Source organism: Podarcis tiliguerta (assembly GCF_965153285.1).
Source record: "Podarcis tiliguerta genome assembly, chromosome: 16".
NCBI classification, from domain to species: domain Eukaryota; kingdom Metazoa; phylum Chordata; class Lepidosauria; order Squamata; family Lacertidae; genus Podarcis; species Podarcis tiliguerta.
The window spans coordinates 3,872,925-3,890,960 of record NC_139549.1 but is presented as its reverse complement, the minus strand read 5'-3'; the positions used below and the strand labels follow the sequence as shown (position 1 = coordinate 3,890,960).

The 18,036-nt window shown below is 46.8% G+C and overlaps 2 protein-coding genes across 3 annotated transcripts in view; both read right to left on the bottom strand.

Moving 5' to 3' along the window:
• PRUNE1 (prune exopolyphosphatase 1) overlaps window positions 1-18,036 on the bottom strand; it is a gene marked incomplete at its 5' end in the record, with an annotated part of 112,472 nt that overhangs the window by 55,813 nt on the left and 38,623 nt on the right. The gene's annotated exons all lie outside the window — the stretch shown is intronic.
• Window positions 688-16,932, bottom strand: ANXA9 (annexin A9). 2 transcript variants are annotated; one of them, XM_083416752.1, is made up of 13 exons: window positions 16,758-16,932; window positions 15,961-16,057; window positions 15,779-15,875; window positions 15,206-15,300; window positions 13,974-14,087; window positions 13,063-13,147; window positions 11,522-11,601; window positions 9,349-9,408; window positions 6,732-6,828; window positions 5,862-5,957; window positions 3,746-3,804; window positions 2,737-2,859; window positions 688-1,773 (listed from the first exon to the last, which is right to left on the bottom strand). In XM_083416752.1, exons 2-13 carry the CDS (start codon window positions 16,033-16,035, stop codon window positions 1,711-1,713), a joined length of 1,044 nt encoding a protein of 347 aa, XP_083272878.1. In that variant the 5' UTR covers window positions 16,036-16,057; window positions 16,758-16,932; the 3' UTR covers window positions 688-1,710. The 2 variants fall into 2 exon arrangements, with proteins under 2 accessions (XP_083272878.1, XP_083272877.1); XM_083416751.1 differs by having other exon boundaries at window positions 15,961-16,062; window positions 16,758-16,930.

The following is an 18,036-nucleotide window of genomic DNA, read 5'->3' as shown; positions in this document are numbered from 1 at the left end:
GTGCTGAGGTGGTTTTTATCTGCACCTTTGCCTGTGGGGAGGCAGGAATGGGGACCATCTGGGGTCTTCAGGTCTCTTGTCAGGAATCCAAGAGCATAACTGGCGAAGGACTAGGAGTCGTTTTAAAAATTAAAATGGTGGATGGTAAAAACACTGGGTGGGAACTGAATTCCCTAAACTAGATCCAAGAAAACAAAAATATTTGGGGCAGCCGTGATGAGATCCACTGAGGGATGGAGGAGCGGGAACTCCAGTGTGGGGTAGAGATCCAGGATGGTACAGTGGTTAGAGAATTGGTCTAGGACTTCGGGGAGGTCAGGGTTCAAATTCCCGCTTGTCCATTAAACTGCCTCTCAGCCTTGACTGCCTCGCAGGGTAGACAAGAAAACACGCTCCTTTTTAGTGTATGAAAGAAGCGGTCTGCCTCTTCTAAAACTGCTGTATTGTCCCATCATGCCCGGCGGAAAAGAAGGAACGCCCCTCTTTTCGTGCCCCTCACAGTTTCTTCGCAAATTTTCCCGTTCTTAACACCCAATCTGCTGCCTGACTTAACCGAGGCAATTTCCCAGCCTGTTTTTGAACGATAATAGGAATTGACCGATGAGAGAGCGCAGCCCAAGTCAGTTTGTAAAACGGGGAAGTGTCAAAACCATTTACATCTGCCTCAAGAGGGGAAAAAACACTCCATTATATGCTCAGAGGTACTTTATTATCACGTACTTCATTTTTAAAGAAAGGGTGGTGCTAAATAGGTCAGGTGGTGGAGAAAAGGTGAGCTTTGCCAAGACAGAAAGACCTGCAATATACCGTATTTTTTGCTCTATAAGACTCACTTTTTCCCTCCTAAAAAGTAAGGGGAAATGTGTGTGCGTCTTATGGAGCGAATGCAGGCTGCGCAGCTATCCCAGAAGCCAGAACTGCAAGAGGGATCGCTGCGCAGCAATCCCTTTTGCTGCCTTCTGAGATTCAGAATATTTTTTTTCTTGTTTTCCTCCTCCAAAAACTAGGTGCGTCTTGGTCTGGTGTGTCTTATAGAGCGAAAAATACGGTATATATTAAACTACACCGTTCCAGGTAAGGGGATGCTGTAGTTCCTGAGAAAGGCTGATAGGTTATCCTTTGCTGCTGGGATGGATATGAGGGGGACCTGTGCCCCCCTCCCCTGATATTGAGGGACTACAACTTCCACCAACACTGACTACAGGTGATAAGAGTCTAACCACATCTGGAGGGCCACAGATGTTCCAGATTCCAGCTTCTGTAAATGTAAATTCAGCACAGGATCCCTGATTGGTTTGTATCGCCCAGAGAAAAAGGTAGCCAGCAGCGTCCAGTGGAAAAACGGTCTCTGATGTTGGCAGTAGCATCTCACCATCACGACTCGTGAGGAATTCATTCCATTTTGCCCCCCAGCACAGAAATGGCTGAATGTTCACAATCAAATTAAACACAGTTTGCATTGGCTCAGCAAGAAATACGCTCCTTCTCCTTAAATCGTTCCCAGCCCAACCCACCCCCTGAATAGATCCAGAACCAACCGAGAAACAAGAAGAAATTAGCGCAAATGGAGAATCAAGATCCTCTGAGGGTGACTTTTGGCCGGACTCCAGAGCCTTCGGGAGGAAGAGGAGGTTGGCTGATGTATGCATTTGCCTAGTATTCAGAGGTAGACTGCTTTTGCACACAGAGGCTCGTCAGCAGAGACATAACTTACAGATCTTCTGCTCTGCACAGACCAAGCAAGGCGGTCTGGTAGTTGCCATTCATTTCAGCCTGGTGGAAGATAAAAAGGGATTTTAGAAGGCTTTGCGTAATTGAGTAAGGGGCACAGCCCACCCAGAATTAAGCACTTATAAAGCTATGGTTTTCCCAGTAGTGATGTATGGAAGTGAGAGCTGGACTATAAAGAAGGCTGATCGCCAAAGAATAGATGCTTTTGAATTCTGGTGCTGGAGGAGACTCAAGAGAGTCCCATGGACGGCAAGAAGATCAAACCTCTCCATTCTGAAGGAAATCAGCCCTGAGTGCTCACTGGAAGGACAGATCCTGAAGCTGAGGCTCCAAGACTTTGACCACCTCATGAGAAGAGAAGACTCCCTGGAAAAGACCCTGATGTTGGGAAAGATGGAGGGCACGTGGAGAAGGGGACGACGGAGGACGAGATGGTGGGACAGTGTTCTCGAAGCTACCGGCATGAGTTTGACCAAACTGCGGGAGGCAGTGGAAGACAGGAGGGCCTGGCGTGCTCTGGTCCAGGGGGTCACAAAGAGCCAGACACGACTAAACAATATCCAAAAGAGGAGATATTCTATTCCCCTCTGCTGACCTGAACATACATATATCTGACAAGAGAACCCTGTTAATAATCTCTGCAAAACGGGATCCTGGTAGGATTTGGCGGAAGGTCTAGCTAACTAAATATCCCATCATGGCCAAGCAGATTAATCTCATTTAAAGCCATCCCCACTTTTCAGCCAAAATAGGCTCCCTCCTCTTACACCTCACTTTAGGAAAAAAGACACGGCACAAAAAGAAAACGGATCAGGAGGGAGGAGGAAATCAGCAAACCTAGGTTCCGAGTTTGCATGTCGTTTCACGGACCGGCTGGGATGGAAAAGTTCAAGGATGGGAGGGACCCAAAGTTGCGATGCTGATGGAGCAGCCCTGGACCCTACTCTTCCTCCCTCCATCTCTGCCCACTCCCCACCTGCAGTAAAGAAAGCCTGGTGCCCTTACCTGGAGGAAGGAGTAGAGCGAAATCCCATAATGCTTCCTGAACTCGGATCGGATGCTGAGCAGGTCGGTTTCGCTACGGGAAATCAGGATGCGGGCCAGAGTTCTTGGGCTGGTTTCTGGACCCTTTAAAGAGCAGACAGGAGAGGGTTAGGATATATATATATTGTAGATGTCATAGCAATCTCGCAGTTTAAGAAAGCTGGGGGAGAGGCAGGCACAGCCACCAGGATAGGATTGCTCTTTTTCACAGGCTAGTGAATTGGGTGGGGTCATTTGCAAGGCTGTGGCAGAGGGCAAACAGCACCTTTACTGGGGATGTAAGGAGGCATGCGGGTGGGCGCTGTGGGTTAAACCACAGAGCCTAGGACTTGCCGATCAGAAGGTCAGTGGTTCGAATCCCTGTGATGGGGTGAGCTCCCGTTACTTAGTCCCTGCTCCTGCCAACCTAGCAGTTGAAAAGCACGTCAAAGTGCAAGCAGATAAATAGGTAAACAGTGTTTCCGTGTGCTGCTCTGGTTCGCCAGAAGCGGCTTAGTCCTGCTGGCCACATGACCTGGAAGCTGTACGCCGGCTCCCTTGGCCACTAAAGCGAGATGAGCACCGCAACCCCAGAGTCGGTCACAACTGGACCTAGTGGTTAGGGGCCCCTTTACCTTTTAAGGAGGCATTATACCACCCCTTCCATTCTTCATCTCACCATCCGCCGCGACAAAATTATAACTTGTGCAATTAATTACACAAATGACATTGTCCTTCCATTATGCCACCCCACCGATTTAGGGCACAAAAGGAAACACAGTGTGACTCTAAAGGTTTTCGTATGTGCAATAAATCATGTCTCCTTTGCAATCCAAAAGCAACAGCAGAGCAGTCGTTTTGCGTAAAGCCATGCCCTGATTGCAGCCGTTTTGGTGCCCAAAACACTTTATCCAAATTCCTGGAGAAAGGGAAGGATACACTTGTGAGACAGAGCGAAAGAGAGAAATAAGGGTGGATTAATTCTACTTACCTTAACCGCTTGGTAGAGCTTTGTGGCAAAATAGAGAGGGGTGTTTCTGAGGATGGAGACTGCAAAAGAACATGGATTTAGAATAACAGAATAATAATAAACCAATCGGATGACCCACATGTTCTCATATCGTCTCTGAAAACCATCTTCAGTTATTTGAAGCACACCCAAAACAATACTGTACGCTTGTGAAAACATGGGCCACTTATAAATGCCATCTCCAACTCCTCAAAAAAATCCATCAATGGTATCTCTGAAAAATTTTACACATCACTTGGGAAGACAGGCGAACTAATACCACTGTACTGGAAGAAGCAAAGATCACCATTGTTGAAGCAGTGATTCTTCAACATCAACTTCGTTGGACTGGTCATGTTGTGTGGATGCCTGATGATTGTCTTCCAAAGCAACTACTCTATTCCAAACTTAAAAATGGAAAGCGTAATGCTGGTTGTCAACAAAAGAGGTTTAAAGACTCTCTCAAGGCAAATCTTTAAAAATGTAGTATAAACACTGACAATTGGGAAACACTGGCCTGCGAGCGCTCCAGTTGGAGAGCAGCTTTTACCAAAGGTGTCATGGGCTTTGAAGACACTCGAACTCAGGACGCAAGGGAGAAACGTGCCAAGAGGAAGGCACGCTTGGCAAATCCACACCGGGATCAAGTCCCGCCCGGAAACCTATTTCCCCACTGTGGAAGGAAGTGGGGATCCAGAATTGGCCTCCACAATCACTTACGGAAGTGTTTATGGAAGACTATCTTACTCGGCTCCAAGGGATCGCCAAAGAAGAAGAAAAACCCGAAACAAGCCAATCTTTCTTTTCTAAAATCCCCAGCTTCTCAGGCGTCTTTAACTACTGTATCGCAGGTAGAAATTCACCAGGTGAGGCCCTCCAACAACATTACAGCTCTGTACTGGAGCAACTTGACCTGTTGACTTCCTCCTCCTCAACCAAACCGCTCTGGGTCATGCCCAGTTGGTTATGGGGAGAAATCACCCCACTGTATTCTCACAACCAACCCTGCGAGGTAGACTAGGCCACCAGCGAGAGACTTGCCCATCCCATGAGCGTTTCTGTCTGAGTTGCTCCGAACCCAGGTTTCTGAGCCACTACCTATAATCTCACAGTTCCTGCTTGTTCCTGGTCAGACCTCTCTACAGAAAACATGAAATCGTCAAGGACGAGAGTGTCCCTGAGCATGTGTGGTGTGTTATTTCCTTTACGGCAGATGAGGCCAGAGACAAGAGTAGATAGACATACACGCCCTGCTCACAAATAGATACCATTCACATGCATAGAATCAGAATTGTAGAGTCGTAAGGGACCCCAGGGGGACATCTAGTCCAACCCCCCGGAATGCAGGCATCTCGACTACAGCATCCATGACAGATCTCCAAGGAGGAGAGTCCGCCATCTGCCGAGGGAGACCGTTCCACTGTCAAACAGCTCTTACTGACAGAAAGCTCTTCCTGATGTTTAGTCGAAATCTCCTTTCTCGTCACTTGAAGCCATGGGTTCGAGTCCTACCCTCCAGAGCAGGAGAAAACAAGCTTGCTCCCTCCTCCCTGTGACAGCCCTTGAGATATTTGAAGATGGCTCTCGTATCTCCTCTCAGTCTCCTCTCTTCCAGGCTAAAGGTACCCAACTCCTTCAACCGTTCCTCATCAGGCTTGTTTTCCAGACCCTTGATCATCTTGGTCTGCACACATTCCAGCTTGTCAACACCCTCTTTAAACTGGGGAGCCCAGAACTGGACACAATGGACGCTCGGGTTGCAAACGTGATCCGTGCGGGAGGCACGTTCGCAACCCGCAGTGTCCACAACCCACAGCACTGCGGCTGCGCATGTGCAGGTCGCAATTTGGCACTTCTGCGCATGTGCAAAGCATGATTTAGCGCTTCTGCGCATGCGCGGAAACCCGGAAGTGACCCGTTCCGGTACTTCCGGATTTGGCGCGGTGTGCAACCCGAAACCGCACAACCTGAAGCGTCTGTAACCCGAGGTATGTGGGGTCTGACCAAGGTATCCCTGCATTCATAAACCGCCCCCCTCCAAGCACGACAGATAGAAAGTCTCTGGGGGGTCACATCCAGCCCACGCCCCCTTACCTACCCAGGGTCAAGCCAGCCTCAAGGGCCTTCCCCTCTAAGTACTTCTTCATAGCTTCCTCCACCTGGAGCCCAGTCATCTTCTGGTACGAGATGAACACTGTGGGAGAAAGAAAGGATTAAGCCAGACTGTTTCTAAACATGTTAGGAATATTAGAAGCTGCCTTGTACACTCTGAAGGGGTCACCTCAAAAGCAGATTCACTGAATAATCATAGTTTAGAGGTCCTGGGCCCTAAGGAAGTCAGACTATCCTCCACCAGGGCCAGGGCCTTCTCAGTGGTGACTCCGACCTGGTGGAATGCTCTGTCCCATGAGACCAGGGCCCTGCAGGATTTAACCTCCTTCTGTCAGGTCTGTAAGACAGAGCTATTCCACCTGGCTTTCAATTTGAACTTAGCCTGATCTTTTATTCCCCTTCCTTCCCTTTTTATGAAGATTACCCACTCTGGGATCCCACATCTAATTCTCCCCTGGTCTCCTCGCTGGCAAAATAGGACTAATTTAGCCAGCTAGCCCTGGTGATCATCTAATGTTTATCGGATGGATTTTCCCCCTTAATTGATTTTTGAATCACGTTTTATACTGTATTTTATGCTGTTTTTTGTTGCATCAATTAAGGGTTTTAAATTTGTTGGTAGCCGCCCTGAGCCCGGTTTTCTGAACCAGGAAGGGCGGAGTATAGATAAAAAATTATTATTATTATTATTATTATTATTTATTATGAAGGGAAGAGCCCCTGAAAAACCTATTGGCTCTGACTCAGGGGCCCATTAGAACGCCGTTTTAGTGCATTGCATAGAATGCCAACATGGCTGAACTCAACGCCTTTCCCCAGAAACAGCAACTTGCAAGCTTTGCAAACTAGACCTTGCCTCTGTTTAGATGTTGGGGGCTCCGATCGGTTAGGATCCTGATCCACTCGCTCTCATCCAACCTGCCCGGGTTGCCACCTCCGGGACCTGCGAGGGCCTGGAAGAACCCACAGACACACACCATTGAACAAAACTATTGCGCAGTTTAAATAACAACAGCCTTTTTTGAAGTAGCAACAGCCCTCTCTGTCGTAACAACTTAATTCAGGGATCAGTACTCAGTCCAGTGCCCAGTCCTGTGCCGTATGACCTATTTAAACCAACAGGCCTTGAGCTTACAAGACATGGGGTGTAGAAGCAATCTCCAGAACATGCGCAGAGTGAAATCGGCGCCATCCAATCGCAGAGTAACCAGAGCCTGCTCCTCACATATCTGAGTTCTCAGCTACGTTAGTAAAAAAAACAGTGGTTTGAATGCGCTATAAACATGCAACAGAGATGGCGCTAGAGAGCAAGGAATTTTAAAAAGTGATTTTCCAGAGAGGTTTTTTCCCCCTTTTGTTAAAATGATCTAATTTCTGACTTATTTCTACCAGGGGTTTCCCTGTGATTAGATCTACTTTCAAATTAGATATGCAACATGTGTAGGGATACAACTGAGAGGGGTACTCTCAGTATTAAACATGAGTAAAAACAGAGCCTCATTTAAGGAGTACACCCAGTCTTAATAGAAACTAGGGAGCCCTGAGGCTTTAGCCCCCAAACCTATTAGGTCTTAATTATCTCTGATCCCGTGCGGCCGGTTTCCCCCCAACTCCATCATTATTCATTTAACCTCACAGAACAGGAATGCAAGACAAGGAAGAGCTTTTTATCAGGGCGGTTGTAGAGCCGCCATTTTTTAAATCATGTCATGCAGTTGCACTCATGCATACAAAACAGAGCATTTGATTATGCAAAAGCATTCCTTATCGCTGCTTCGCCATCTATAATAGCATGCAGAAATGCACCTCGAATCTGCACGGGCAGCTAATTCCTTAAAGCCATTTGGTCAACTTGATGGGAAATTTATGAGAAATTAAACACAGAGGGAGCATGGGTGGAACGCATTCTTTGGAAACACGAGGAGAGTTCAGAGGCAGTGTTATGTACTGAGTTGAATAGGATACAAAATGCAGCAGTCTGGTTAGTCCTAAAACAATAGGATTCAGATTGCAGCAGTCTGATTGGTCCTAGAACAATAGGATCCAAAATGCAGCAGTCTGATTGGTCCTAGAACAATAGGATCCAAAATGCAGCAGTCTGATTGGTCCTAGAACAATAGGATTCAGAATGCAGCAGTCTGATTGGTCCTAGAACAATAGGATTCAGAATGCGGCAGTCTGATTGGTCCTAGAACAATAGGATCCAAAATGCAGCAGTCTGATTGGTCCTAGAACAATAGGATCCAAAATGCAGCAGTCTGATTGGTCCTAGAACAATACAGCAGTAAGATTGGTCCGCAGGAGCCACCCAATCCAGCTCCAGATGGAAGTGAACCCACAACCTGATTGGCCTACAGGAGAATTCCGGAATTAGCCAATCACGGGCGGCCCATTGTATAAATAATGTATATAAAGCAGATACTTTGAGGGGACATTCATTCATTCCTCCTCACCACTATGAGCTGAATAAAGAGCATGAAATCACCTTGCGACTCTGAGTATATTTCACTGGCGATGAAGGTGGGATCCCGCTGAGCTGACTGCCACACACCGCACCGCAGCACCGCCACCTGCCGCACCACTGCCTCGCACCGTGTATCCAGGCTTCAGCTCTGGGACCCAAGGAACTCAGAATGGCAACCGACAGCAGCTTCTCGCAGTTCAACCCAGCATCCGGAGACCGGGAAGCATACGCCTCCCGTTTCACCTTCCTCCTAGAAGCCAAAGGGGTCACCGACGAAGAAGAGGGCGATATTCTTCAGCGTCTGCAGAGAGGAGACGTTTGAAATCGCCCGGGCTCTCCTTGCGCCTGAAGACGTCGGTACTGTTCCATACAAAACAATAATGGAACGGCTGAAGGGGCACTTTTCGCAGCAGCCCTCAGTGGTGGCTCGTCGAAATGCCTTCTATGCAAAGCGGCAAGCCCCTGGGGAAACCAGAACTGGGTTTGTGACCTCTCTCCGCCAAGCCGCCCGGTTCTGCAACTTCTCAGAGTTGGAGAACATGCTTCGGGACCGCCTCTTCGGTGGCCTGAGGGATGAGAAGCTGCAACGACGCCTCTACGCTAAGAAGGACCTAACGTTCCAGGTTGCTCTGGAGGAGGCCCTGGCAACAGAAGCTGCCGAAAGGTCGACGCAAGAGGCACGGCCGAGCCTGCCGTCCCAACTGAGGGTCCACCACGAAGACCTCACCGACGACTCGGGATCTGACAGGGAGGAGGTGCACCGAGTACAGCGGCGCACTCAAGCAGCGCACAGACCAGTCAGACTGCTGCATTTTGGATCCTATTCAACTCAGTACATAACAGGCAGGATCAGGCCCAAACCTTGTTGTGTATCCTGATGCGTTTGGCCTTTATGAACCATGGGGTAATCTCATTTTCAAGGGGATAGAGACGATCTCTACAGGGCTTGCATGCATCAGAGAGATCATGGAGTCTGAATAATCTCCATTTCCAGACTTGGACGTCTCACCTGCGTATCTTGCCGTATCAAAACATAGTCAATGACCCCAGAGTACTTTTCACGGTTGCCCTGGGAGAAAGCAGAAAATCAGACGTCAATGACATTGGCCGTGGGCTGGCAGTCCTTGAGTTGGATCCAAATTAACTACGCTTTACTCCTCCCATCACAACAGAAACAACTTAAACTAGCTGTTTCTAAGCCGCTCTGTCGATTTTAATGGGCCTAGAGAACGGCCAGTTTAAGGCTCAAACCACACTTCCGCTTTCCCCCCGGGAAAACCCGATCCTTACCGCTGAATCGGAGCGGGCCTAAGGAAGTCAGATTATCCTCCACCAGGAACAGGGCCTTCTCAGTGGTGGCTCCGACCTGGTGGAATGCTCTGTCCCAGGAGACCAGGGCCCTGCAGGATTTAACCTCCTTCCGCAGGGCCTGTAAGACAAAGCTATTCCGCCTGGCCTTTAATTTGAATTCAGCCTGATCTTTTATTCTCCTTCCTTCCCTTTTTATGAAGATTACCCGTTCTGGGATCCCACAGCTAATTCTCCCCTGCTCTCCTCGCTGGCCCAAATAGGACTAATTTAGCCAGCTAGCCCTGGTGATCATTTAATGTTTATTGGATGGATTTCCCCCCTAAATTGATTTTTGAATTTATTGTTATTCACGTTTTATACTGTATTTTATGCTGGTTTTTTTGTTGCATCAATTAAGTGTTTTAAATTTGTTGTTAGCCGCCCTGAGCCCAGTTTTCTGAACCAGGAAGGGCAGGGTATAAATAAAAAAGTATTATTATTATTATTATTATTATTATTAAATGTCCATTGGGTTTTCTCCTGACTGATGTTTGCTCCGATTTATTGCTAAAACAGCAGGGCAAAGGCAAAACTGCTCAGACCCCTAGTGTCCGATCTCACGTTCTTGCTAAGATGCAGGTAATGGCAGCATCAGGATCCACAGAAGCAGATTATATTTGGGGGAAACTACTAGACAATGAGGACTAGCCACTTACCCGCTTTTATTTTCAGAGCCACTGTTTTCCGAGAACTTTTTTACAGATTAGGTGCATGATAAGCCTGAAATCTACCGTGCACCCCACTTAAAATATTTCCAACAGAGCTCTCACCAGATTTTTTTCTTTTTCTTTTTAATGAGCCATTTTAATTGCATGCAGATAAGCTGACTGGTTTCAATTGCATGGGGTGAAAACAGCAGCTCAGAAACCTGGAGCTTGCTTCCTAGAACCGAAACAGAGGTGCTGACGGCATGTTGCTTTAAAGTTTAGAGAATATATTTGTTCCTCTGCTTGGAAGGCAAATTCCTCTTCTAAAACAGCCCTTCCCAATGCAGATTGCCGTAATTGCACTTTGATAATTTGATTAGGTCCACTGTTGTTGTTTTTAAATGACTTCTCAGTTGCTGATTTTTAAATGAATACTTTATACTAGTTATATCATTGCTTAGTTTTATTATTATTATTATTAAGTGGTACATAAATTTTGCTTATAAGGCCATCTCACCGTCCTGGGCCTCTCTGGATATTTCAGACTCAGACTCATGAAGTAAGTTGTCTTAAACTGTTTTTAATATTGTGTTTTTATATTGGAACCCACCCTGGGACCTTACAGTGAAGGGCAGGTAAATAATAATAATAATAATAATAATAATAATAATAATAAGCCAAAACTTCTGGAGGGCACAAGGTTGATGCTTTAATACATTAAAATATTTTTAAAATACAAAAAAAAAAAAAAACCTTAACATGCTTCCTGATTAATTAAAGGCTTTGTTGGGGGAAATCCGAAACCCCAAATATTTCTGAAGTAAATCACAGGTCTCCTAACCCTTCCTCCTCCATTTAAATATATATATATTTTTAGGTGATTTTGAAAAAAGTATTGCATACAGAATGGCTTTCCCTCTGAAAAGCAGGCTAAATTTGCATCTATAACAGAAGCCAGCAGGTGTTTTTTACACATAGCATCTCACGAACATCAAATCAAATCTTTGGCTATCACAGCCTAAGACTTCCTTCAACCCCGTCTAATGGTTTTCTAAAATCATTTCCAATTCTGCATTTCATTACTATAATCATTGCTATGTCTGAATCCTTATCTGGCCCCTCATTTGACCCCAAAGACACAAATGCCCTAAGTGCCTCTGAATGGTCCTTTTTTCCTTCTTTTACCTTGATCAAGGCATCCAGGAGGCCCTGAAGGAAGCCGCTGGTTTGCGAAGCGATGTCCTTCTGGAGCTCCAAACTGAAATCTAGGCACAGTGGAAGAAACAATTTTGGATTAAAGAGAAATGGTTTTACCCAAATCTAATAGACTTTCAGGAGTTAAGCAACGCCATTAGGATTTTGAGCAGGAACAAAAACTGTGGGACCTATCTCTCTCTTTTCTGTTTTGTGCCAGGTTTTTTTATTTTTTAAATGACCTCATTTTTATATGCGGACTTGAGGGGCTTGTTTATATTAACAGGATGGGGTCTAAAAGGATGCTCAGACAAACAAACAAACAAAAAAACACCCCACATTTAAACACAAGCACATCCAAGGCAGCTTACATCAGATAAAAACAATACGAAGTGCTTCTTTAAATAATCAGCTTTACAAAAAAAAAAAGTCCATGATGCCACCTTGTGGCGGTGAGTTCTGCAGGTTAACGATGCATTGTGCAAAGGATGACTTGCTTTCCCCCTGTCCTGAAATCTGCAGCCTATCGGCTTAATGCAAGGGTCAGCAAACTTTTTCAGCAGGGGGCCAGTCTACTGTCCCTCAGAACTTGTGGGGGGCCGGACTATATTTTGAAGGAAAAAATGAACGGATTCCTATGCCCCAGAGATGCACTTTAAATAAAAGGACACATTCTTCTCATGTAAAAACACCAGGCAGGCCCCACAAATAACCCAGAGATGCATTTTAAATAAAAGGACACATTCTACTCAAGGAAAAAACACACTGATTGCCGGACCGGATTGAGAAGGCGATTGGGCCAGATCCAGAGCCCAGGCCTTAGTTTGCCTACCCATGCTTTAGGTTCTCATTCACAACCACTCATATTTCTAGCTGAAAAACAGAGAGAGAGAGAGAGAGAGAGAGAGAAATTCACACCAGGCTAGAATTAATATTTTTACTCATCCATTCAAAGCATTTTTTAACCCGCTGTTCACTGCTGGAAAAGCCTTCCAGGTCAGCTTGGAAGCATGAAGGAATAAAACAGACACGGCACAAAAGGAAAAGCGATTGGGAGGGAGGAGGAAAAAGCAACGTGGTGCAGCAGCGGCAGCAGCATGCAGGCCCATTTTACATCTGTGGAACACCGAGGCTCAGAGCTCGCCTACAGTTTGAGCCGAGTCAAGAAAGGCTTTCTGGTCTACTGAGACAGACTTCGCAGCCTGCTGGCAATCTACCAATTTCCCCTTTTCGGGGGGGGGGGCGGTTTGTGAGGGAAGAGGCATCCCAGGAGCAGATCATTTGCACCCCAGAAGCTCCTTCCCTCAGGAAGGAGAAAAACACACTGATTCCCAGACCATCCACAGGCCAGATTTAGAAAGCGATTGGGCTGGATTCGGCCCCCATGGCTTAATGATTTGGGGATTCTCAGAAAGCATGAATAACTCTCCAATTTCCCCAAACCAGGTACCTCCACAACCCTCCACCCTTAGCTGTCCTTTAAAAGACAGGGGGAAGAAAGTGTATCATTTTTTATTTCGTTCCTTCTTTACCATGCTTGTAGCAACCCAAGATCTCCCGGAGTTGCTGGCTGCTTCGGGTGGAGAGGATTTCGAGAAGCGTATCTGCCTCCAGGCCCTGGAAAGAGGAAGGGCGGTTGTTGAGTAACCTTAGCAGCTTAAGTGTGGCAACACTTGAAAAGGCGAGGGAGCTCAAGAGCTGCACGAGGGCGGAGAGGAGGAGGTGATGCGGTCAGCTTCCAGGCTGCTAAGTATTTTTTTTATTTATTTCATAAAATGCAGATATTGAATTTTTAAAATAAAATAAAACCCACACACCCTCAAAGCCATTTGCAAAAAAAAAAAGGTAATGAATAAAGTCACTCCTAAGAAAAATTAGCAACAATTATTTAAGATTTTCCGAAACTTAAAGCAGCAAGAGACTAAAACCAGATTAAAATTCTGGATAGGCTAAGCAAGCTGCCCTCTCCTCTTGCCCTCGGATGGTGCGGGATGGAGGAGGTTGTGGTTGCCTAGCAACCGCATCTCAACTCAGACCCTGGTCCATGAATAGGACCAGGAGGAAAAGACCCAGCAAAGCCGTAGTCCAATGTGTGGAGCACCTGCTTTCTTGCATGCAGAAGGTTGCGGGTTCAAATCTGGCATCTCCCTGCTGGAGAGCTGCTGCCAGTCAGTGTAGACAATATTCAGCTAGATGGGCAAGTGGTCTTTAAACATGAGGACTAGAATCTTACTTTCTGTTTACAGGAAGCTCAGTGAGAGAGCACCTGCTTCGTATGCAGAAGGTGCCCGGTTCAATCCTCCCATTCCCTGGGCATCTCCAGGTGGGGCTACGAAATGCTCCTTCCTTGAAAGCCTGGGGAGCTGCTGCCAGTCCGTGTGGGCAATGCAGGGCTAGGTGCACAAATGGCCTGACTGAGCAAGACAGGGACCGACGGCCGTACCTTCAGGGCCAGGTTGATTTCATGAGCATCAAACTGAGCTGCCGGCTTCAGCAGACCCGTGATCACGCCCTCTAGGTGCCCGGAAAAAGCTGCTTCCAGAGTTTTCAGGAGGTCCTGAGAAGGGGAAATAGAAATGTGTTACGAGGAGGATTAAAACCGTCTCTGAACAGCCTTCAGAGGCTGCCCCAGGCAAAGTGCATTGCAGTGGTCTAAGCCGACTGTTGCAAAGGTATGAACTACTGTGGTCAGTGAGGACGCAGGTAGCACTGTGGTCTAAACCACAGAGCCTAGGGCTTGCCGATCAGAAGGTTGGCGGTTCGAATCCCTGCGACGGGGTGAGCTCCCGTTGCTCGGTCCCTGCTCCTGACAACCTAGCAGTTCGAAAGCACGTCAAAGTGCAAGTAGATAAATAGGTACCGCTCCAGCGGGAAGGTAAACGGCATTTCCATGCGCTGCTCTGGTTCGCCAGAAACGGCTTAGTCATGCTGGCCACAGGACCGGGAAGCTGTACGCCGGCTCCCTCGGCCAGTAAAGCGAGATGAGCGCCACAATCCCAGAGTCGTCCGCAACTGGACCTAACGGTCGGGGGTCCCTTTACCTTTTACTATAGTTAGTACATTTCTGGGCACAATTCAAAGTGTTGTTGCTGACCTTTAAAGCCCTAAACAGCCTCGGCCCAGTATACTTGAAGGAGCATCTCCACCCCCATCATTCTGCCACTGAGGTCCAACTCTGAGGGCCTTCTGGCGGTTCCCTCATTGCGAGAAGCAAAGCTACAGGGAACCAGGCAGAGGGCCTTCTCGGTGGTGGCACCCGCCCTGTGGAACGCCCTCCCATCAGATGTCAAGGAGATAAACAACTATCTGACTTTTAGAAGACATCTGAAAGCAGCCCTGTTTAGGGACGTTTTCAATGTTTGATGTTTTATTGTGTTTTTAATATTCTGTTGGGAGCCGCCCAGAGTAACTGGGGAAACCCAGCCAGATGGGCGAGGTATAAATAAAGTTGTGACAGACTCTGGGATTGCGGCGCTCATCTTGCTTTATTGGCCGAGGGAGCCGGCGTACAGGTCATGTGGCCAGCATGACCAAGCCGCTTCTGGCAAACCAGAGCAGCGCATGGAAACGCTGTTTACCTTCCCGCAGTAGCGGTTTCTATTTATCTACTTGCACTTTGACCTTCCCCCCAAAAAACTCCAGATCTAATAGGGGTTTGTTCCTTCCCATCCTCACCTGTTTCGTGAAATTCAGGAACTCTTCAGCAATTTGCTGCCTCTGTTCATTGCTCCTGTTGGTCAGTAGGTCAATGACGGTTACATATTCGACACCTGTCACGATGGATAGCAAATTTAGAGGCTAACCACTAAACCGTGGTTCTCTGTATGTGTTCTTCACATATATAAATCCCCCCTTTCAATTCTGTAACAGGAGAAGCCACATTTATGAATCAAACACGTATATATAACCACACACTTTATACAAAGGGGATCTGTCGGTTTGCATCCCACTTTTTCAGCCGGAGTCTCCTACGTGTTGCCATTCGTAAGATGCCAGGGTTACGGGTTCGAATCCTGAGGTGCCTCAATTAAAACTCGGCTGAATGTGACACTGTCAAACAGTATAGAGGGCAGCGGCTCAGTTCCTTTCTCACTGAGATAAAAATTTCATTGAGCGACCTTCAGTCAAATTGCTACTTCTGAGGTTAACCTAGCTTACAGTGCTGTTCTGTGGATTTGCAAAATACATATATACATGGGAAAACCAGCAAGGACACAACACACAAACGCCACAACTGTGATTTGTTACCTTTCCCGCTGACGGCGTCAAGGAGTGCTTGGACATCTTTTTCCACCTCAAAGTTCAGGTGGGGTCTGATTGTCCCCAGAGTGCCCCAAACAGCTGTCTAGAGCAAAATAAGACAGAGATGGAATGGTCAGCAGAAACTCCAAAATCTTCGTGATTCGACAAGTGCCAAGCCAAGTGCTCACCTTATCCGCAAGGGGCAAATGCCTGAGGATTTCGTTGACCAAAGATCGTCTCTCGATTCCGTTCACCAGCGACATCCTGCGCCCGCAGCTGCCAAATCTGAGCTTTGGAAAACAACAGACAGGGAGCTGTTATCGCAAACTAGACAGCATGGGACGCGGGTGGCGCTGTGGTCTAAACCCCAGAGCCTAGGACTTGCCGATCAGAAAGTCAGCGGTTCGAATCCCCGCGACGGGGTGAGCTCCCGTTGCTCGGTCCCTGCTCCTGCCAACCTAGCAGCTCGAAAGCACGTCGAAGTGCAAGTAGATAAATAGGTACCGCTCCAGCGGGAAGGTAAATGGTGTTTCCATGCACTGCTCTGGTTCGCCAGAAGCAGCTTAGTCCCACTGGCCACATGACCTGGAAGCTGTATGCTGGCTCCCTCGGCCAATAAAGCGAGATGAGCGCTGCAACCCCAGAGTTGGCCATGACTGGACCTAATGCTCAGGGGTCCCTTTACCTTTACCTTTACCTAGACAGCACAGAGAGATCCCACCTGATCTCTGTGTCTGAGATGGAGGAATCTGAACACTTACTTAACCTACAGTGCCACCCGCGTCCCTATGATGTTAAACAGCAGGAATTAAGCAGGTGAGACCTTTTCCCAGAGTGGAGGCGGTTTGGGTAAAAGTTTCACCCTCCCAGTCTTCTATGCATCAAGCAGATCACAAAAGCAGAGGAGCAGGACTGGTCTTTAAAAGTTGGCAACTCCCAAATGCAACTCCCCCCCGCAAAAAAAAACCACGTCTAAAGAACGTACCTGGCTGTTTTTTGTGTCTCTCTCCCGGACAGCAGCGAGTGCCTTGTCCTACGTGAGCGGCTGGCAGTGACAAGTCACCTCCACCCAGCACCCGGAGGGAGGGCCTCAGCCGACCAGCCCGCGATAAGTGGATGAAGGAAAAACCAGTCCGGTCTGTAGCTCTCAAGCCAAGAAGTCTGTGCCTTTCGCAAGGCAAGCTGCCAAGTATCGTAATTCCTTTCTATCCCTGGCGGGGCTGCAACCAGGAACTGGAGCATCAGGAATAAAAAATGACGTCCTTCTGAGACGTGAGCCCAAACCTGACAGGTGAAGGAACAGGTGATGGGCAGGATGGGTGTCTAAAGTGGAATAATAATAATAATAAAAATTAATTATTTATACCCTGCCCTCAGACCGGGCTCAGGGCGGCTAATGCCAGGTATAAAAACAATTGATTAAAATACAACTTAAAAGCAAGATTAAAATGCAACATTAAAATGCAGCCTCATTTCAGTAGAAACTCAAATCAAAAACTTTTTGGGGGATGAAAACGTCAAGTCTTCACCAAAGGCTAACTATCTAGACTGGTCCTGCGTGGGTCAGAAAAAAGCCAAAAGCCAGGGAAGTCCCCAAATAGGAGATCAGCCTCGGAAGAAGATGTCTTTATTTACTTATTTCACGAAATGCAGGCACTGCTGGACTGGGAAAACCAACCTAAAAGCTGCTTATGGGAAGAATTAAAATTAGGGTTGCCATACATCCGGATATAATGAAGATTTGGCTGTTGGAAACAGTGTCCTGGCGGAAATCACCTAATGTCTGGGGAAATCCGGATGTATGGCAACCTATGGCGGAAGTGTAGGTTCTGGCAAATTTCCTTAGAAAGCTCAACAACAACTTTGGGCAAAACTGAAAAAACAACTTTTTGGTGTCCGAATTTTCCCTTTTTGGAATACGGCTGCCCTATTAAAATGATCAGTGAGAAACAGTTAAGAACATATGATGACCGTTGTTGAACAGTATTTGTAAATGAATATAGACAGACAATAAGAATTGTACATATAGAAAGATTTATTTGTTTACAGACATTTCATGGACAAAAATTGAAGAACTATATACAAAATGGATAAAGACAAAGTTAAAGATGACACAAAAAAGCCGGAAGGAGGGAAGTCAGCTCGAGAGAGCAAGAACAAATGTAAAATATAATGTAATATGTGTATGTATAGTATGTAACTTAAAAAATCAATAAATATCATCTTTTAAAAAAAAAGAGAGAGAGAGAGAAAAACAGTTAAGA

Bases quoted from the DNA above. Each gene is read 5' to 3' on its own strand.
- ANXA9 (XM_083416752.1), bottom strand. From the start codon at position 16,035: ATGTCGCTGGTGAACGGAATCGAGAGACGATCTTTGGTCAACGAAATC. The intron at 13,148-13,973 runs GTACGGCCGTCG...TCCTCTTTCCAG, and splicing joins AAATCAACCTGGCCCTGAAG to GGCCTGGAGGCAGATACGCT. The intron at 1,774-2,736 runs GTAAGGGCACCA...ATCTTCCACCAG, and splicing joins CGCTCTACTCCTTCCTCCAG to GCTGAAATGAATGGCAACTA.